At 37.5% G+C, this 22,807-nt stretch overlaps 1 protein-coding gene across 1 annotated transcript in view; it reads right to left on the bottom strand.

The window, feature by feature from the left end:
* The window catches only part of ARHGAP20 (Rho GTPase activating protein 20), a 196,476-nt gene that overhangs the window by 88,370 nt on the left and 85,299 nt on the right, over positions 1–22,807 (bottom strand). The window contains 1 exon segment of the mRNA XM_065944276.1: positions 3,173–3,337. Coding sequence (XP_065800348.1) covers positions 3,173–3,337 — 165 coding nt within the window.

Genomic DNA, 22,807 nt, shown 5'->3' with positions numbered 1-22,807 from the left:
GCATATAAAGATGGACACAATAAAGGACAGAAATGGTATGGGCCTAACAGAAGAGGAAGACATTAAGAAGAGGTGGCAAAAATACACAGAAGAACTATACAAAAAGATCTTAATGACCCAGATAATCATGATGGTGTGATCACTCGCCTAGAACCAGACATCCTGGATGCGAAGTTAAGTGGGCCTTAGGAAGCATCACTATGAACAAAGCTAGTGGAGGTGATGGAACTCCACCTGAACTATCTCAAATCCTAAAAGATGATGCTGTTAAAAGTGTAGCACTCAACATGAGAACAAATTTGGAAAACTCAGCAGTGGCCGGCCACAGGACTGGAAAAGGTCAGTTTTCGTTCCAATCCCCAAAAAAGGCAAAGCCAAAGAATGTTCAAAGTACTACACAATTGCACTCTTCTCACAGGCTAGCAAAGTAATGCTGAAAATTCTCTAAGCTAGGCTTCAATAGTACGTGAACCAAGAACTTCCAGATGTTGAAGCTGGATTTAGAAAAGGCAGAAGAACCAGAGATCAAATTGTCAACATCCACTGGATCATAGAAAAAGGAAGAGAATTCCAGAAAAACATCTACTTCTGCTTTTTTGACTACACCAAAACCTTTGACTGTGTGGATCATAACAAACTGGAAAATTCTTAAAGAGATGGGAACACAAGACCACCTTACATGCCTCCTGAGAAATCTGTATGCAGGTCAAGAAGCAAGTTAGAACCAGACATGAAACAACAGACAGGTTCCAAATTGGGAAAAGGGTATGCCAAGGCTATATATTGTCATCCTGCTTATTTAACTTATATGCAGAGTACATCATGCGAAATGCTGGGCCGAATGAAGCACAAGCTGGAATCAATATTGCCAGGAGAAATATCAATAACCTCAGATATGCAGATGACACCACCCTTATGGTAGAAAGTGAGGAGGAACTAAAGAGCCTCTTAATGAAAGTGAAAGAGGTGAGTGAAAAAGTTGGCTTAACACTCAACATTCAAAAAACAAAGATCATGGCATCTGGTCCCATCACTTCATGGCAAATAGATGGGGAAACAGTGCAAACAGTAGAAACTTTATTTTCTTGGGCTCCAAAATCACTGCAGATGATGACTACAGCCATGAAATTAAATGACTCCTTGGAAGGAAAGTTATGACCAACCTAGACAGCATAGTAAAAAGCAGAGACATTACTTTGCCAACAAAGGTTTGTATAGTCAAAGCTATGGCTTTTCCAGTAGTCATGTATGGATGTGAGAGTTGTACCATAAAGAAAGCTGAGTGCCAAAGAATTGATGCTTTTGAACTGTGGTGTTGGAGAAGACTCTTGAGAGTCCTCTGGACTGCAAGGAAATCAAACCAGTCAATCGTAAAGGAAAACAACCCTGAGTATTCATTGGAAGGACTAATGTTGAAGCTGAAACTCCAATACTTTGGCCACCTGAATTGAAGAGCTGACTCAGTAGAAAAGACCCTAATGCTGAGAAAGACTGAAGGTAGGAGAAGAAGGGGACAACAGAGATGAGATGGTTGGATGGCATCACAGACTCAATGGACATGAATTTGAGCAAGCTCTGGGAGCTACTGACGGACAGGGAAGCCTGGCATGCTGCAGTCCATGGGGTCATAAATAGTTGGACACAAGTGGGCGACTGAACTGAACTGAAAGTATATTCAAATATGTCTGCATCCTTCATTTAACTCCCATTTCTCCAGATAAAGCCTTCATTATCTCTCATCAGGACTATTACAATAACCTCCAGTCCAGTCTCCTTGCTTCTACTCCTGTCTATGCTCTAATCCATTATCTACTATAGCGAGAAGAGTATTTAAAAAATATGTACCCCATTATGCTACTTCCCTAGTTAAAACCATTTGGAATAAAATGTAAACTCTATCATGGCCTTTTGGTACTCAGCCTCCAAGATACTCCCAAAGATCCTGACTTCCCAATATTCTGAGTGGCTAAAAGCCTATATTAGAAATGATGGTATACTACTTTTAAAGTTACGTTAGAAAGGACTGCAGCTTCTATTTTAGGTGTTCTCTCCCTTCAACAGGACTTTCTCAATGGCTCAGAATGTAAAAAATCCACCTGCAATGCAGGAGACGTAGGAGACGCGGGTTCAATCCTTGGGTTGGGACGATCCCCTGGAGGAGGGCATGGCAACCCACTTCAGTATTCTTGCTGCAACTGAACACACACACTCCTTCAATACTCTCTTCCTCACTCTCTTGGATCTTTCACTTTAAAGGAAACAATTCCATGTTAAGAGCAGCTCTGTGGAGAGACTTACATGGAGAAGAACCACAGCCTCTGGCCAAGAGCCACTGTGGAACTGAGGATGGCCAGGATCCACATGAGTGAACTGGGAGGTTTGAAGACTCTTCATTCAAGCTCTGAGATGACTATAAACCTGGTCAACAGCTCTACTGTAACCTCATTAGGGCCCTTGAGCCAGAAACACCTGGCTAAACGATTCCCAGATTTTTGACTCAGAGAAAAAAGTTTGTAGTCATAAACCGTTACCTTTGGGGGTAATTTGTTATATAGCAATAGATAATTCATGCAGCCAACAAAGGTCCTGATAACTGATCCTTGTCTTTTTCTCCAATGTCAATTTATATTACTCTCTTCCTGCTTATTATGCTCCAGTGACACAGGCCTTCTTTCAACTTCAAAGGGCCAAACTTTCCCACCTGCTTTGGACCTGCCATTACTTCTATTTTGAAAACCCACCCTCCTAATATCTGAATGGCTAGTCGTTTTTCACTCTTCATAGATTTTATTCTTCCTACCTAACATATGTCCCATAATTCACTTTACCCGATTTTCTTCATGGCAGTAAGCACAATTTGTAATTTCCCCCCATCCACGTTATAAATGAAAGCATCAGGAAAGCAGGGACCATATCCATCACATTCTTCACTGTATCCCCTATATTTATTCACAGCATGGCACAGAGTGGGACTTAAATGAACACTTGTTAAGTGAGTAAATAATTGGAACATTTTTTCAAAAACAAAACAAACATAAAACTCACTTCAGACATTAGTTATGGTAATAGAGGTCACATAATCTTATAGTGATATTGAAAAGAAAGGTTATCTTTGTTAGTGGAAATGCAACTTCATAATGATAAGCCAGGAGAAAGTGTCCAGTATACTTACTTGATTTTGGCCACAACAAACAGATCATTGAACAGGAAAAGATGCCGCTCCTGCCTCTGCAGGCCTCTTTTGAGTTCAACGCGGCCATCGATAAGCAGAGTCCGACTGGAGCACACAAACGATGACAGAAATGCACATGTGTCCAGGCTAGCAGAAGGACTTTCTCTGTGAAAGAGCAAACACCACATATCTTCAGCCAAATTATCAAACATAGGATTGTTTCTATGGAAATTATAGTTTAAAATTGGTCAAGAAATACAAAGCTCTATAATTTTTTTTTTAATGCAATGGCATAGTTTCCTAACAGCTTGTCTTTTCACATTAATGGAAACTTACATATACTCTTTTGTGTAAGATGTGTTTTTACTCAGTACTTCTTGTTACGCTTAGTCTATCTTGACCTGGTAGGCCTCAATATCTCATTATAAACTTCTTTAAACAAAAAGCAAAATATTTTATAATAAACATATGTATATCCCAACCTAGATTCTACTATTAAAATTTTACTAATTTGCTTTATCAGATACCTATCCAACTATCTACTAACCCATTCTATTTTTGGTGTTTCAGTACAAACTGATACAACAGTACATTTCACCCTGAGTATTTTAGCATGCATATCATGTGCAATGAAATGCACAATTCTTAGGTATATACTTCATGAGTTTTGACAAATGTATTCACTTTGTGTGATTTAAACCTTTATCAAGATGTAGAACATTATCATCACTCCAAAAAATTTCCCTCTTATTCCTTTTCAGTTGTTATATTTATTAGATAAAGATGGTTTCTCTGTATTGGCCTGAGTTGTTTATATCTTCATTGCAGGCTGAGATCCATTAGCTCCAATGTCAGCTGGAACTAAATGCTGTATAAACTAACATTTTTATACATTCAATTATTTTTTAAAAAATGACCCAAAACAAGCAGACTTTTAATGATTTATAGCTTGCCTGCTTTGTATACTGCAGAAAACAACACTGAACATCTGCTAGCCATTGATAAGACAGAGGTTGGGGTTTTAAGACCCGAAGTTACTACTATCTCTGATCCAGACTCCTCAGTGTGCCAGTAAGCAACATCACTTAGACTTGTGACCTCCAGAGACAGTCACTGCAGTCTCCTTCACCTCAGGAACTCCTTTGCCCTCCTTCTCTTTTGGCCATAAGCCTCTAGCTAGTCTCATGCTGAGAGGACTTTTCTTATGCAAACCTGTTCAGGGATAATAGCTTTTCATTCATCAACCCCCAGATCCCTCAAACTCCTTACAACAGTTAATCCTTATTCCATCAGTCCTAAGGCAACCATTATTATGATTTTTTTTTTCCTTCTGAAATTTTGCCTAATCTAACATTTCATATTAATGGAAACATATATACTCTTTTGTGTAAGATTTCTTTTACTCAGTATTTTTTGTTACATTTATTAGCAAATCATTCCTTTGTATTGATGAATAGTATTCCACTGTATAAATATATGCTTGCTTATTTATTCTCCTATTGATGGACAGCTGGACTCTTGCCCGTTTTTAGCTATTATGAATAAAAGTGCTATTAAACGTCTACTAGTCTTTTTTTGTAACCTATGTTTACATTTTTCTTGGATAAAGAGCTCACAGTGGAATTGCTGGGTCATAGCATAGCTGTATGCTATTTTTAGGAAAAAAAAAAAAAACTACCACTAAGTTTTCCAAAATGGTTGTATTAGTTTATATTTTCAACAATATTCTAGGATAATTCCCGTTACTTCACAACCATGCCAACTTTGTAAATGTTTTATATTTTGGCCATTCTGGTGGCATATCGCATTAAGATTTTAATTTGCATTCCTGATGACTAATAATGTTAAATACCCATGTTCTTACTGGTTATTTACATATATTAATTTGTGATTTGCTCCAAATTGCATTCATTTATTATTGAAATTCAGGAATTTTTCATATATCCTGGATCTATCTCTTGGATATACATACATGTATATATACACACACACATATATGTATATATAAATAAATATTTACCTTTTGTCAAATTTTGCAAGTATTTCCTTCTAGTCTGTGATCTGCCTGTATATATATATATACATTTTTATTTATTGGAGTATAATTGATTTACAATGTTGTGCTAATTTCAGATGTATAGCAAAAAGAATCAGTTATACATATACATATATCCACTCTCTTTGAGATTCTTTCCCATATAAACCATTACAGAGGATTGAACAGAATTTCCTGGCCTACTCAGAATACTGAGTACTTATCAGTTATCTATTTTATATTTAGTAGAGTGAAAAAGTTGGTTTAAAGCTCAACATTCAGAAAACTAAGATCATGGCATCTGGTCCCATCACTTCATGGCAAATAGATGGGGAAACAGTGGAGACAGTGGCTGACTTATTTTTTTTTGGCTCAAAATCACTGCAGATGGTGACTGCAGCCATGAAATTAAAAGACGCTTACTCCTTGGAAGGAAAGTGATGACCAACCTAGACAGCATATTAAAAAGTAGAGACATTACTTTGCCAACAAAGGTCCATCTGGTCAAGGCTATGATTTTTCCAGTGGTCATGTATGGATGTGAGAGTTGGACTGTGAAGAAAGCTGAGTGTCGAAGAATTGATGCTTTTGAATTGTGGTGTTGGAGAAGACTCTTGAGAGACTGCAAGGAAATCCAGCCAGTCCATCCTAAAGGAGATCAGTTCAGGGTGTTCATTGGAAGGACTGATGCTGAAGCTGAAACTCCACTTGGCCACCTCATGTGAAGAGCGGACTCATTGGAAAACACCCTGATGCTGAGAGGGATTGGGGGCAGGAGGAGAGGGGGACAACAGAGGATGAGATGGCTGGATGGCATCACTAACTCGATGGACATGGGTTTGAGCAAACTCCGGGAGTTGGTGATGGACAGAGATGCCTAGCGTGCTGCAATTCATGGGGTCGCAAAGAATCGGACACGACGGAGCGACTGAACTGTGTATATGTCAAGTTCAATCTCCCAGTTTATCCCCCTCCCTGCTTTTTCTCGTTAACTTACATCTGTAACTCCATTTCTGTTTTGTAGATAACTCTGTTTCTGTTTTTAACATTCCACATGTAAGTGATATCACATATTTGTCTTTGATTTATGTCACTCAGTATGACACTCTGTAGGTCCTTCCATGTTGCTGCAAATGGCATTATTTCAATCTTTCTATGGTTGAGTAATACTCCATTGTACATATGTACCATATCTTCTTTATCCATTCCTCTGTTGATGGACATTTAGTCTGCTTCTGTGTCCTGGCTATTGTAAATAGTGCTTCAATGAACATAGGGGTGCATGTATCTTTTTGAACTATGGTTTTCTCTGGATAGATGCCCAGTAATGGAATTGCAGGATCACATGACAGCTCTGCTTTTATTTTTTTAAGAAACCCCCATACTGTTCTCCCTAGTGGCGATACTAATTTACATTCCCACCAGTGGTTTAGGAGAGTCACCCTTTTCTCCATTCCTTTGCCAGCATTTATTGCCTGTAGATTTTTTGAGATGGTCATTCTGATAGGTGTGAGGTGATACCTAGTTGTAGCTGTAATTTGAATTTACCTAATGAAAAAGTGATGCTGAGCCATCTTTTCATGTGTTTGTTGACCATCTGTATGTATTTGGAGAAATGTCTATTTAGATCTTCTGGCCATTTTCTGATGGGGTTGTTTGTTTTTTATATTGAGTTCCATGAAGTATTTGTATATTTTGGAGATTAATCTCGTCAGTTGCTTCACTTGCAATTATTTCCTCCCATTCTGAGGGTTGTCTTTTCATTTTGTTTATGGTTTTCTTTGCTGTGTAAAAGCTTTCAAGTCCCACTTGTTTATTTTTGTTTTTATTTTCTTTACTCTAGGAGGTGGACTGAAAAAGATCATGCTCTGATCCATGTCAAAGAGTGTTCTGCCTAAGTTTTCCTTCTAAGAGTTTTGTGGTGTCTGGCCTATCATTTATGTCTTTAATCCACTGTGAGTTTATTTTTATGTATGATGTTAGGAAATGTTCTAATTTCATTCTTTTCATATGTAGCTGTCCAGTTTTCCCAGCACCACATCTTGAAAAAACTGTCTTTTGTCCATTGCATATTCTTGTCTCCTTTGTTATAGATTAAGTGGCCTTAAATGTGTGGGTTTATTTACGCTGGACTTTCTACCCTGTTCCCTTGATTTATATTTCTTTTTTTTTCTGCCAGTATCATACTGTCTTGATGACTGTAGCTTTGTAGTACAGTCATAAGTCAGAAAGGTTGATTCCCTCAGCTCCATTTTTCTTTCTCAAGACTGTTTTGGCTATTTGCAAAATTTTTTGTTCTAATGTAATGGAAAATGCTCTTAGTAATTTGATAGCACTTACATTAAATCTGTAGATTGCTTTGGGTACTACAGTCATTTTCACAATATTGATTCTTCCTATCAGTAGACATGGTCTATCTCTCCACCTGTTTGCATCATCTTCAAATTTTTTCAGCAATATCTTATAGTTTTCTGAGTAGAAGTCTTGCACCGTTAGGTAGTCTTATTCCTAGGCATTTTATTCTTTTTGATATGATGGTGAATGGGATTGATTCGCTGATTTTCTGATCTTTCATTGTTAGTGTATAAGAATGCAAGAGATTTGTCTGTGTTAATTTTATATCCTGCAACTTTATAAATTCATCAATGAGCTCTAGTAATTTTCTGGCAGCATCTTTAGAATTTTCTGTGAATAGTATGTTTTCTCCAAACAGTGACAGTTTAACTTCTTTTCCAATATAGATTACTTTCTTTTTCTTCTCTGATTGCTGTCACTACGACTTCCAAAATTATGTTGAATAATAGCGGGGAGAGTGGACATCCTTGTCTTGTTCCTAATCTTAAGAAAGCTTTCAGTTTTTCACTAGTGAGAATGATGCTTGCTGTGGGTTTGCTGTATATGGCCCTTATTATGTCAAGGTAAGTTACATTTGGCTTTCCTGGTGGCTCAGCAGTAAAGAATCCACCTGCCGATGGAGGAGATAGGAGTTCTATCCCTGGGTTGGGAAGATGCCCTGAGAAGGATATGGCAACCCACTTCTATGGTTGCCTGGGAAATATGGACAGAGGAGCCCGGGGAGGCTACAGTCCATGGGGTCACAAAGAGTTGGACACAATTTAGTGACTACACAGCAACACAAGTTCCCTTATGCACACTTTCTGAAGAGTTTTTCAATCACAAACAGGCATTGAATTTTGTCAATAATTTTTCTGTGTCTATTGAGATGATCATATGGTTTTTATTCTTCACTTTATTCATGTGGTATTTCATACTGATTTGCAAATATTGAAAAAAATCTTTGTATTCTTAAGATATATCCCACTTGATCATGATATATGATTCTTTTAACGAGTTGTTGGATTCAGTTTAGTATTTTCTTGAGGATTTCTGTGTTGACATTCTTCAGTAATACTGATCTGTAATTTTCTTTTTTGTGTGTGATATTTTTGTCTGGTTTTGGAATCAGGGTGATGGTGGCCTCACAGAATGATTTCAGAAGTGTTCCTTCCTCTGCAATTTTTAAACTAAATATTGCAGGATAATTCTAGTTACTTGATGAAGCCTACTTTATTATTTTTATAATGATTTTTGTGTCCTTTTCAAGAAATCTTTGCCTATCCCCAAGTCATGAAGATACTCCCCTACATTTTTCACTAAAGTCTGTATGATTTTAGTTTTTACAACTAAGTCTACAATTTATGTTAAATTAATTTTGGTTTATGGTATAAGGTAGGGGCTTAGCTTCATTTTGTTTTTCTATATGATCACCTTATTGTTCCAGCACCATATGCACAAGAGATTTTCCTTTTCTCGGGACTGCTTTGGTACCTTTGTTGAAAAATCACATGACTACAGAGCACAGGTCTATTTTTGGGCTTTCTATTCTTTTTCTTTAAAGTTTATAAACAAACTTCAGTATAGAATATAGAATATCCTGAAAATTCTATGTTAGGATGAACTTGTACTCTTTTTCTTCCCTGTTTATTCAGTTGGAGGCTAAGTGCTTTACAATGTTGTGTTGGTCTCTGCCATACATCAGTGTGAATGCGTCGTAATTATATATATAACCCTTCCCTCCTGAGCCTTCCCCACCATACCCACTCCACTCCTCTAGGTCATCAGAGCATCAGGTTCAGTTCCCTGTGTCACATGGCAGCTTCCTGCTAGTCATCTATTTTATCCATGATAAGAGTACATGTGTCAATGCTACTTCCTCAAGTTGTCCTACCCTCTCCTCCTTCCCCTGCTCCATCCACCAGGTCATTTTCTACATCTCCATCTACACCCCTTCCCTGTAAATAGGTTCATCAGATTCACTGATCATTTTAAGAATTAATCTATGTCAGAATCACACTGCCTTATTATTCTATCTTTACAGAGCAAATCACAAAATTAGGCAGTATAAGTCTACGAACTTTTTCTTTTTTTAAAACTGCTTTGGATAACCTGGGCTTCCCTGGTGGCTCAGTGGTAAAGAATCTGCCTTCAAAGCAGGAGCTGCAGGAGACTCAGGTTTGATTCCTGCGTCAGGAAAATACCCTGAAGAAGGGTATGGCAACCCACTGCAGTATTCTTGCCTAGAGAATCCCATGGACAGAGGAGCCTGGAGGGCTACAGTCCATGATATCCCAAAGAGTTGCAGAAGTGACTTAGCAGCAGCAGCAGCTTTGGGTAATCTGCTATTATTCAAATCCTCTGTAATTATTTTAATTACACTGTATTAAATAATACACTGCATTAATACATATAATCCTCTGTATTAATTTATACATTTTTGAGATTAACAAACATGAAGAACACAGGAAAGAAAATCTATTGTGGCTAAGGAAGAGGCAGTGAACACAGCTTCAATTATACTGAGTGTAAAATTAGCAGTGGACTAAGTGATATGCAGAGATAAGGAAGGCAGCTCCACTTAAAAGAGATATCATATTTGTAATCATACAAAGACAGTTGCATTAATAATACTACGGGAATGATTAGAACTGTCCACAGAAAAGGCAGTCTAAGAAAAAGGCAGAAACATATACCTGAAAAAAAATTAATGTGAAAGGGTGAAGAAAGGAGGAGAATCTGTGAACGAGATGGGAGACTAGTGAATGAAGCAGCAGATAAAGAATAATAAAAAGGAGTGGTGGTCTGTAATTGCTGAAACTGGTAGAAGGAGATAATAAATTGAAGACTGAGAAGATGTCTGGGAAAAAACTGTCAGTTAGTCATTAAGATCTTGAAGAAAAAACAGTTCCAGGCAGAACTTAAATAGTTTGGGGTCTGAGGAAAAGAGTGAAAAGATTATACACAGTTACGTACAGTTCCACTGTATATTACAATTATTTTTTTTAGTAGATAAATTAAGATTCTTAGCTGCAATTTCAATATCAAACTCTCAAAATTAATAAAATAAGTAGACAGAAAAGTAGAAGGATACAGTAGATAGGAAAAGCACAGTGAACCAATTCAACATAATTAAGATTTATATAATTTTCACACAACAGAAGGATAAAAATTCTATTCCAATTCCCATAGACTATAAACCAGGAGGCACTGAAACATATCCAGGGATATAAAATGAGGTGCAAAAATTTCACGGTCTAAAGGTATTGAAATCATATAGTCTTATAACTGTGGAATTATGTTAAAAATCATTATCAAAAGGTATTTGAAAATGACTCACATATTTTCAAGTGGATTGTCACATTTACAAAGAGAGATCTTTGACTTAGCCATTGAAAGCCTCAATAAAGTTAAAAGACTGAAAAAATACAGTGATAGTAGAGAAGAAAGGATTTAATTGAGAAGTTAATATAAAAGATACTTTAAACGTCCATTTTAAAGTGATGCGTGTATCTAATAGCCATTATAAGGAAAATTAGAAAATATTTGTGACAATAAAAATGAAGACAATTTATGAGAATTTGTTGCATGCAACTGAAGCTGCTCAATGAAACTAGTTAACAATGCAAAACCTGGAATAAGGTAGTAAAACAAATAATGGACACAAGCATAAAATTTTGTGAAATTTGAACAAAATCTGTGTTTTAGTTAATAATACTGTATCGCATGCTAGTCCCCCCAGCCCTTTTTTTAAACATAGTATTTCCTTATATTCTCAGAACTGGATTATAAGTTTTAAGCCTCATTCAATTTTTTAAAAAAAAAAATCACTAAAATAATAAACTTTCTAGAATTTTAGCAGTAATATTAGATGCCAGAATAAATGGAACTATATCAAAGTTTTGAGTGAATATAAATTAGAAATTTAGCATTTTATTCATACTTAGACAAGTGAAACCAAAATGTCACAAAATTTTTAGCTAAGCAAAAATTTATGTTTCCTAATATATATATAATACATACTATATATATGTAAACAAAAGCCTTTCTACTACATTTGATAAAAGCTTGAGAAGGAATAACCAAAAAAAGACACCAAGAAATTGAAAAACATTACCTAAATGAAACGGAAGCACTGAAAATGAAATAGAAAAGTTGAAACAAACTAGATAAAAGTAAATCATCATCATATAGTTCAGTTTTTTTTAAAACATGGCTGCTCATTAGAATCATATCTGGAGGTCTGAATTAGAAAAAAACAATACCTGGGCATTTGTATTTTTCAAAAAATTCCAAGATAATTCTAAAGTCATCTGAATTTTAAAAGGTGATTACAGATTTTTCTATCAAATGGTAGTTTCAATGATAGAGAATTCTGTTATTTTCTGTTGACTAATCATGATACAATGGTATTAAAATGAGTAATAGGTACATAACCACAATAGTAAAAGATGTTTATCAGTTTTCACAACCATTAGCCAGATAAAAAATAAAAGATAATTACAATCAAAAGCCATCCTGGAAACATGATTACCCTAACAATATAAGATAATCACATACAATGTGGGAGGTTGAACAGAGAGATGTGGTGAGTGAAAATGCATACATACACATGCTTTTATCCACCCAGCCAGTCTATGTCTTTTGGTTGCTGCATCTAACCCATTTACATTTAAGGTAATCATGAATATATATGACCCTATTACCATTTTTTAATTCTTTTGGGTTTATTTTTCCTTCTTTTGTGTTTAGAGATGTTCCTTTAGCATTTGTTGTTAAGGCTGGTTTGGTGGTGTTGAATTCTCTTAACTTTTGCTTGTTTGGAGAATTTTTGATTTTTCTGTCAAATATGAACAAAAGTCTTGCTTGATGGAGTATTCTTGACTGTAAATTATTCCTTTATGTCACTTTAAATACATCATAATGTTCCCTTCTTACTTGTAGAGTTTCTGTTGAGAAATCAGCTGATAACCTTATGGAAGTTTCCGTGTATGTTATTTGTCATTTTCCCTTGTTGCTTTTAATGTTCTATCTGTGTCTTTAATTTCTGTCAGCTTGATTACTATTAATATGTGTCTTGGTGTGTTCCTCCTTGGGTTTGTCATGCCTAGGACTGTCCATGCTTCCTGGACTTGGATGACTATTTCCTTTCCCATGTTAAGAGAAGTTTTCAGGTACTAGCTCTTCAAATATTTTTTTCAGGTTCTTTCTAGATTTTCTCTTGGGGCAAGAGCCCTGAGCCCCACATCAGGTTCCCTGGCCTAGAGATCTTGCACCAGAGAAATGAGCACCCAGAACATTTGACGTTGAAGGCCAGCTGGCTTAATTTCAGTAGCACCACAGAACTGGGGGAAACCGAGACTTCACTCTTAAAGGGCACACCCCAAATCTCACACATAACAGGACCCAAGGAAAAAAGCAGCAATCTGATAGAAGTCTGGGACAGACCTACCTGCTGATCTTGGAGAGTCTCCCGAATAGGCAACGGGTGGATATGGCTCACTGTGGAGAAACAGACCGTAGCAGCAACCATTCTCGGGAGATCCTCCTACTGTGCGGAAGCTGGTGCTGGCAGGCGCCAGTGGTGGGATCTTTCCTCTAGCTCATTAGTGCCAAGAGAGCCCCAATAGCCTGTAGGTGCCAGTGCTGGGACACATCAGGCCAAGCAACCAACTGGGTGGCGACACAGCTCCACTTATCAGCAGACAGGTTGCCTAAAGCCCTCTTGAGTCCACAGCTGTCTCCAGACATGCCTCTAGACATGGTCCTGCCCACCAGAGGGCCCCAGACACAGTTCTATCCACCAGAGGGCAGGATCCTGCTCCAGAAACTCCTGGGAACCTCCTGACCCACAGGAAACCTGCACGTGCCTCGAGACCAATGTCACCCACCAAGAGGCAGAAAGAAGAAAACCACTATCCTGCAGCCTGCCCACGGCATGCCAGACCTTGCCCCAAGATGAACTGGGCTTTGGCCCTGCCCACCAGCAGACTAACACAAGCTCTGAGACATCCTGGACCCCATATCCAACTATATCAAGAACTCTCTTCCCCAACCAGTGACCTGACAGCAACTCTAGGATCCCTGGACTCTATAACCAGATTGCAGGACCCAATATTGACTGGCAGTAGTCCAGTGCTAACTCCAGGACCTGGTTTCACCCATCAGTGGTCAGGCAACAGATCTGGAGTCCTCTGGACACTGACTTTGCAAAGTGGTGAACCAGCAGAAGCCCCAGAGCCTCTGGGGGTAACACAGTCAGCTTCTACATGAGCCAGTCCCACCTATCACTGGCTGGCAGCCTCTGCACAAGGCAAGAAGCTGAGCCAACCACACCTCTACTCCACCTACATAGTCTGCTCACCACAACAGAAAGATTTATGCAACCTTCATAGAGGGAACTTCCAGAGAATATAGACTGGGTGATGAGAGGGGACTGTGCTGCTGGAAGCACAGATGTATCATACAAAAGATAACTTCTCTAAGGTCAGGAATCACAACCAATCTACTAGATACATAAAAAGAGACAGCAACTAAGGCAAAAGGACGTGATAGAGGAAAATGTTCTAGAATAAAAGTACAAGATAAAGACACAGAGAAGAACTATGTGAGGCGAAGATAAGAAATCTACATGAAATGGAGTTTAGGATACTGATTGTAAAGATGATCAAAGAACTCAGAAACAGAATGGATGCACAGAGTGAGAAGTTGGAAGTTTTTAACAAAGAGTTAGAAAATTTAAAGAACAGCCAAACTGTAGCCTGGTGGGCTATAGTCCATGGCGATTCTCCAGGCAAGAACACTGTAGTGGGTTTCCATGCCCTACTCCAGGGGGTCTTCTCAACCCAGGGATCGAACCCAGGTCTCCTGCATTGCAAGTGGATTCTTTATGCCAACTGAGCCACCAGGGAAGCCCTAAACAGAGATGAAGAATACAATAACTGAAATGAAAAATATACTAGAAGGAATCAACAGGAGACAACGTGATATAGAAGAATGAATCAGCAAGATATCAGCCAGAGCAGTGGAAATTAGTGATGCTGAACAGAGAAAAAATGAAAACAAAAGAGGACAATTTGAGAGAGCTCTGGGCAAACATGAAGTGCATTAAAGTTCCCATGACAGGGGTCCCAGACAGAGAGAGAGAGAGAAAGGGACAGACAACATGTTTGGAGACATGACAGCTTGAAAATACCCCTAACTTGAGATAAGAAACAGATATCCAAGTCCAGGAAGTACAGAGAGTCCTGTGCAGGAAATAGAGGATCAACCCAAAGATGACAACACCAAGACATACTGCAATTAAAAGTGCTAAAAATAAAGACACGAGTGAATACTTATTAAAAGCAACAAGGGAAAAGCAATAACATATCTACAAAGGAACCCTCTTAAGCCAATCAGCTTGACTTTTCAGCAGAGAGTCTGCAAACCAGAAGGGAGTGACATGAAATATTTTTCAATGATGAAAGAGAAAAACCTACAACCACAGAATTACCCAGCAAAGCTTTCCTTCAGATTTGGAAGACAGATCAAAACATCTTACAGAGAAGTGAAAGTCGCAAGAGTTCAGTATCACAAAACCAACTTTATAAGCAATGTTAAAGGGATTTCTCTAAATAGACAAGGCTACAACCAGAAATATGAAAATTATTAAAGGAAAAATTTCACTGATAAAGGCAAATATTCAGTAAAGGTAGTAGGCCAATCACATATAAAGAGAGTAGGAGGGTTAAAGAAAAAAAAGTAACAAAGTCACCTATATACACAGTAAGTAGTTAATGCGCACACAAAAGGTGGTAAAATATAATGTCCCAGTCAGTAAACATGTGGGCTCAGTCGCTTCAGACGTGTCTGACTCTGAGACCTCATGACCACAGCCAGGCAGGCTCCTCCGTCCATTGGATTTTCCCAGCAAGAATACTGGAGTGGGTTGCCATGCCCTCTTCTAGTGGATTTTCCCAACCCAGAGACTGAACCCATGTCTCCTGTGTTTCCTGCAATGCAAGCAGATTCTTCACCACTGGGCCCCTGGGGAAGCCGATCATAAACATGGTGCACAGGTAAAAATTCAGGGTTGTGAAACTGCTTTCAATCTTAAGAGATCAGCAACTTCTACTGTTGTTCAGCCATCCAGTTGTGTCTGACTCTTTGCGACCCAGTGGACTGCCACACGCCAGGCCTCCCTCACCCTCACCATCTCCCTAAATTTGCCCAAGTTCATGTCCATTGCATCAATGATGCTGCCCAGCTATCTTATCCTCTGACAACCTTTCCTTCTTCTGCCTTCAATCTTTCCCAGCACTGGGGGCTTTTCCAGTTAGCTGTTCACATCAGATGACTGAAATACTGGGGTTTCAGCTTCAGTATCAGTCCTTGCAACGAGTAGTCAGGGTTGATTTCCCTTAAGAATGACTGGTTTGAGAAAATTAACAAGTAAACACAAACTTTAAATGACACAATGGACCCGCTAGACCTAATTGATATCTATAGGACATTTCACCCCAAAACAATCAATTTCACCTTTTTCTCAAGTGCACACGGAACCTTCTCCAGAGTAGATCACATCCTGGGCCATAAATCTAGCCTTGGTAAATTCAAAAAAACTGAAATCATTCCAGTCATCTTTTCCAACCACAATGCAGTAAGATTAGATCTCAACTACAGGAGAAAAATTATTAAAAATTCAAACATATGGAGACTAAATAACACACTTCTGAATAACCAACAAATCATAGAACAAATAAAAAAAGAAATCAAAATGTGCAGAGAAACAAATGGAAATGAAAACACAACAACCCAAAACCTATGGGACACTGTAAATGCAATGCTAGGGGGAAGGTTCATAGCATTACAGGCTTACTTCAAGAAATAAGAAAAAAGTCAAATAAATAACCTAACTCTACACCTAAAGCAACTAGAGAAGGAAGAAATGAAGAAATGAAGAAATGAAGAAATGAAGAACCCCATAGGAACCCCATAGGAAAGAAATATTAAAAATTAGGGCAGAAATAAATGTAAAAAAACAAAAGAGACCACAGCAAAAATCAACAAAGCTAAAAGTTGATTTTTTGAAAAAATAAACAAAATTGACAAACCGTTAGCCAGACTCATTAAGAAACAAAGGGAGAAGAACCAAATCAACAAAATTAGAAATAAAAATGGAGAGATCACAACAGACAACAATGAAATACAAAGGATCATAAGAGATTACTATCAGTAGCTCTATGCCAATAAAATGGACAACTTGGAAGAAATGGACAAATTCCTAGAAAAGTATAACTTTCCAAAACTGAACCACCAAGAAACAGAAGATCTTAACAGACCCAACACAAGCATGGAAATCGAAACTGTAATCAGAAATCTTTGAGCAAACAAAAGCCCAGGACCAGATGGCTTCATAGCTGAATTCTACTAAAAATTTAGAGAAGAGCTAACATCTATCTTACTCAAACTCTTCTGGAAAAATTGCAGAAGAAGGTAAACTTCCAAACTCATTCTATGAGGCCACTATCACCCTAATTCCAAAACCAGGCAAAAATGCCACAAAAAAAGAAAACTACAGGCTAATATCATTGATGAACATAGATGCAAAAATCCTTAACAAAATTCTAGCAAACAGAATCCAACAACATATTAAAAAGACCATACATCATGACCAACTGGGCTTTATCCCAGGAATGAAAGGATTCTTTAACATCCGCAAATCAATCAATGTAATACACCACATTAACAAATCGAAAGATAAAAACCATATGATTATCTCAATAGATGCAGAAAAAGACTTTGACAAAATTCAACACCCATTTATGATTAAAACTCTCCAGAAAGCAGGAATAGAAGGAACATACCTCAACATAATAAAAGCTACATATGACAATCCCACAGCAACATTACCCTCAATGGTGAAAAACTGAAAGCATTTACCCTGAAATCAGGAACAAGACAAGGGTGCCCACTCTCACCACTACTATTCAACATAGTTTTGGACATTTTGGTCACAGCAATCAGAGCAGATAAAGAAATAAAAGGAATCCAGATAGGAAAAGAAGAAGTGAAACTCTCACTGTTTGCAGATGACATGATCCTCTAAATAGGAAACCCTAAAGACTCCACCAGAAAATTATTAGAGCTAATCAATGAATATAGTAAAGTTGCAGAATATAAAGTTAACACACAGAAATCCCTTGCATTCCTATACACTAACAACAAGAAAAGAGAGAAATTAAGCAAACAATATCATTCACCATTGCAACAAAAAGAATAAAATACTTAGGAGTATATCTACCTAAAGAAACGAAAGACCTATACATAGAAAACTATAAAACAATGATGAAAGAAATCAAAGAGGACACAAACAGATGGAGAAATATACTGTGTTCATGGATTGGAAGAATCAATATTGTGAAAATGACTCTACTACCCAAAGCAATCTATAGATTCAATGCAATCCCTATCAAGTTACCAATGGTATTCTTCACAGAACTAGAACAAATAACTTCACAATTTGTATGGAAATACAAAAAACCTCGAATAGCCAAAGCAATCTTGAGAAATAAGAAGGGAACTAGAGGAATCAACCTGCCTGACTTCAGGCTCTACTATAAAGCCACAGTCATCAAGACAGTATGGTACTGGCACAAAGACAGAAATATAGATCAATGGAACAAAATAGAAAGCCCAGAGATAAATCCACGTACCTACGGACACCTTATCTTTGACAAAGGAGGCAAGGATATACAATGGAAAAAAGACAACCTCTTTAACAAGTGGTGCTGGGAAAACTGATCAACCACTTGTAAAAGAATGAAACTCGATCACTTTCTAACACCATACACAAAAATAAACTCAAAATGGATTAAAGATCTAAATATAAGATCAGAAACTATAAAACTCCTAGAGAAGAACATAGGCAAAACACTCTCTGACATAAATCAGAGCAGGATCCTCTATGACCCACCTCCCAGAACATTGGAAATAAAAGCAAAAATAAACAAATGGAACCTAATGAAACTTAAAAGCTTTTGCATAACAAAGTAAACTATAAGCAAGGTGAAAAAACAGCCCTCAGATTGGGAGAAAATAATAGCAAATGAAGAAAGAGACAAAGGATTAATCTCAAAAATATACAAGCAACTCCTGCAGCTCAATTCCAAAAAAATAAATGACCCAATGAAAAAATGGGCCAAAGAACTAAATAGACATTTCTCCAAAGAAGACATACAGATGGCTAACAAACACATGAAAAGATGCTCAACATCACTCATTATTCGAGAAATGCAAATCAAAACCACAGTGAGGTACCATTACACGCCAGTCAGGATGGCCGCTACCCAAAAGTCTACAAGCAATAAATGCTGGAGAGGGTGTGGAGAAAAGGGATGTTGGTGGGAATGAAAACTAGTACAGCCACTATGGAGAACAGTGTGGAGATTTCTTAAAAACCTGGAAATAGAACTGCCATATGACCCAGCAATCCCACTCCTGGGCATACACACCGAGGAAACCAGATCTGAAAGACACATGGGTATTCCAATGTTCATCAAAGCACTGTTTATAATAGCCAGGACATGGAAGCAACCTAGATGCCCATCAGCAGATGAATGGATGAGGAAGCTGTGGTACATAGACACAATGGAATATTACTCAGCCATTAAAAAGAATACATTTGAATCAGCTCTAATGAGATGGATAAAACTGAAGTCCACTATACAGAGTGAAGCCAGAAAGATAAACACCAATACATTATACTAACACATATATATGGAATTTAGAAAGATGTTAATGACAACCCTATATGCAAGACAGAAAAAGAGATACAGATGTATAGAACAGACTTTTGGACTCTATGGGAGAAGGCGAGGGTGGGATGATCTGAGAGAACAGCATCGGAACATGTCTACTATCAAGTGTGAAACAGATCGCCAGTCCAGGTTGGATGCATGAGACAAGTGCTAAGGGAAGACCCAGAGGGATGGGATGGGGAGGGAGGTGGGAGGGGGGTTCAGGATGGGGCACACATGTAAATCTGTAAATTCATGGCTGATTCATGTCAATGTATGGCAAAAATCACTACAATATTGTAAAGTAATTAACCTCCAACTAATAAAACAAAAACAAAAACAAAATCTACTTGGATGAGGGAATAGGAGGAGGCACAAGAGCACCTTGTATTAAGTAGTGACTGTCAAATTTATAGAAAACAAGAATGAAATTTTCACTCAATCTTGTGAAAACTGAGCAACGACAAGACTAGCAAGCAAGCAATGAATAAAGAAATGACTAATAGCATTTTACATAGTCTATTTTCTTAACTGTCAGAAAAATTTTGCAAGAGGAAAAAATCACCTTTGCATTTTGGCTTTAGATACTCAATAAATAAAACTTTCTCATTATAATGATAAACCATTAGATAGTAGTATTATATGAACTAGGAATCTTCAAACTATTACTCAGGGGGTCTGATAAATCGTTTAGGCTTTGTAGGCCATCCACATGGTGATCTCCATTGTCAAATATTCAACTAGCCATTGTGTGGAAAAATCAGCCATAAATAATACTTATTGGAACAGATGTGGCTGTGATCCAATAAAACTTTTTTTTTTTCCTATAAAAAACAGGCAGTCTATCTGGGCCATGGTTTGCTATTGCCTAGTTGAAATAATACTTCTAAAACATTCATATGCACATGAATAAAGGCTAAACTGAAGTAATCATAAAATTAAAAATAATTTTTTTTTGCTTGGAGCTAATTGGGTTCTTTCAAAAATGGTTTGTGTTTTAAAACAATTCCAAAGGATTTTAGTACATAATAATTCATTTTCCATCTCACAGTAATACTTTCAATAAGTAGACTTGATGGTGGTGTGGGTGATAGTTCATAATAAAGTTAAAAATCTTTTTTTTCAGTGTAGATTTATCAATGTACATGTGTATAGTCTTTCATTTTAAAGATTTACATATAATTATGGCAAGAGATGCCTTGTGATTTTAGCAAGCTAAGCACTGTTTTGTGTGTGTGTGTGTGTGTGTGTGTGTGTGTGTGTTTTATCCCAAACATTCAGACAACACTCTATAGTAAAAATAAACATCTCAGCACTCACATAATTCAAGAAGAAAAATTATTTTTTATAAGGAAATAAAAACACAAACAGCTTTTGTGTTTGTAAAAACTACAATCTTAATCAGTGTTTCCTACTTAAAAATGTATTTCTCAGTAATTACTCTGAATTGTTTATTTTTATTCTGAGTGTAATGTAGATGTGTTTATTTTAGCCTCAGGGTATGGAAATGGGAAGAAGAGTAAGATGAAAACCTTCCATTTAGCCTCTTAATGTAGCTTGATTAGGATTTACAAGTTATAATTAACAAAGCTCTAAAATGATTTAACAAATACAGTCAGAGTCTCAGAATTAACCTGCTGCCTGTATCTTATGTATTAACATTCCATTTTCAAATTAAGTTTATGAAGCCACTTCTGAATGGCAAAAAAAGGAGTTTTAGGACCTTAATCATTTTTCTCTAAAACCAGATAATAGCTTTCATGAAACCAGGCCACAGTGATATCCCTTAATCTTACTATGGTTCAATGTAAAAGTGAGTCTACTTTTATGTACAATTTTAAAGGTAGTGTTACTTCATCTTAAATTACAAAATTACAAAAGAAATTATAATTCTTAAATTACAAAAGAAAATGAACTAAAATTCAGAATGCTTCTTGGAAATGTCTATGTTTATAAGTGGTAATCTATCAGTGATTATGGTGACAAGTACTAGACAGGACCTTGATAATCTCAAAGCCTACCACATGATCATTGCTTATTCCAAATACCATCTCTTCTATGAAAATTTCCTCTCAATTGAGTCCTTGATTGGTATCTCATATATCTAACACTTATATCCTACCTGTACCTCTTAAATATTCTCAGTTAACATATACTGAGTATATGATCACCATATAATAAATAAGTTATTTGTAGTAGTTATAAGGGTGGCCTTTGCTGGATGGCTGTCTTGTGCAACTACAGACATATGTGGTCTTTAGTTTCAAGGAGCTAGCAATGGGATAGTAAACAATATAAACTAGTGGGGTTGAGTGCAATAAAAGAAATACAATGTATTGAAGGCACAGGGAGGGACAAAAATAGGAGGTGCTATCTGAGACTGAACTGGCTAGGAAAGTTTCTTGGAGGAACCAAACTCTTAAAGGATGAACAGAACAATGAAGGCTGAAAGGCATTCTCTTCAGAAAGTAGAGCACACCAAACCTAACATGCATGGTGTGCTTCAGGAACTGTGGGAAGTTCAGCAAGGCTGGAGTGATGAAGGCCTGAAGAAGAGCCACAACAGATGAGGAAGGGGACATATTACAGGTGTTTTTCCTGGCACATTTAGACTTCATCTGAGAGCACCAAAAGATTTCAAGTAGGACACTGTTCTGCAAAATGCTGAAGAGACTAGAGGCGGGCAAGCTTAGAGGAAGGGAGATCTTTAGGAATTTATTGCAGTAACCTAAGGCAGGAAATATGCACCTGAGTTGGCAGTGAGAAAAGGATAGTAAATATAGGAAAAACATATTCAAGAGATAATACAAGTGAAAGTGTTAGTCACTCAGCTGTGTCCAACTCTTTGCAACCCCATGGACTGTAGCCCACCAGGCTCCTCTGTCCATGGGATTCTCCAGGCAAAAATACTGTGGTGAGTAGCCATTCCCTTCTCCAGAGGATCTTCCCAAACCAGCGACCGAACCCAGGTCTCCTGCATTGCAGGCAGATTCTTTATCATCTGAGGCACCAGGGAAGCCCTGGTGTTTGAAAACACATATTCAATAAAAATGCCTGAAAATAAGGACTTCCCTGGTGGCTCAGATGGCAAAGCGTTTGCCTACAATGTAGGAGACTTGGGTTCAATTCCTGGGTTGGGAAGATCTCCTGGAGAAGGGAATGGCAACTCACTTCAGTATTCTTGCCCCCCCGCCAAAAAAAAAAAAAAAAAAAAAAAAAACGGGCTCAAAGAAATCTTTTTGGGCTTCCCTTGTAGCTCAGTTGGTAAAGAATCTGCCTGCAGTGCAGGAGACCCGGGTTCGATCCCTGGGTTGGCAAGATCCTCTGGAGAAGGAAATGGCAACCTACTCCATTATCCTTGCCTGGAAAATCTCATGGACAGAGGAGCCTGGTGGGCTGCAGTCCATGGCGTCGTAAAGAGTCGGGCATGACTTAGTGACTAACACTTATTTATTCAATATAAATATGTTTGAAAACACACATTCA

This window comes from Muntiacus reevesi, chromosome 9 (assembly GCF_963930625.1).
Source record: "Muntiacus reevesi chromosome 9, mMunRee1.1, whole genome shotgun sequence".
In the NCBI taxonomy this organism is placed as follows: domain Eukaryota; kingdom Metazoa; phylum Chordata; class Mammalia; order Artiodactyla; family Cervidae; genus Muntiacus; species Muntiacus reevesi.
This window is presented reverse-complemented; position numbering and strand designations above follow the sequence as displayed.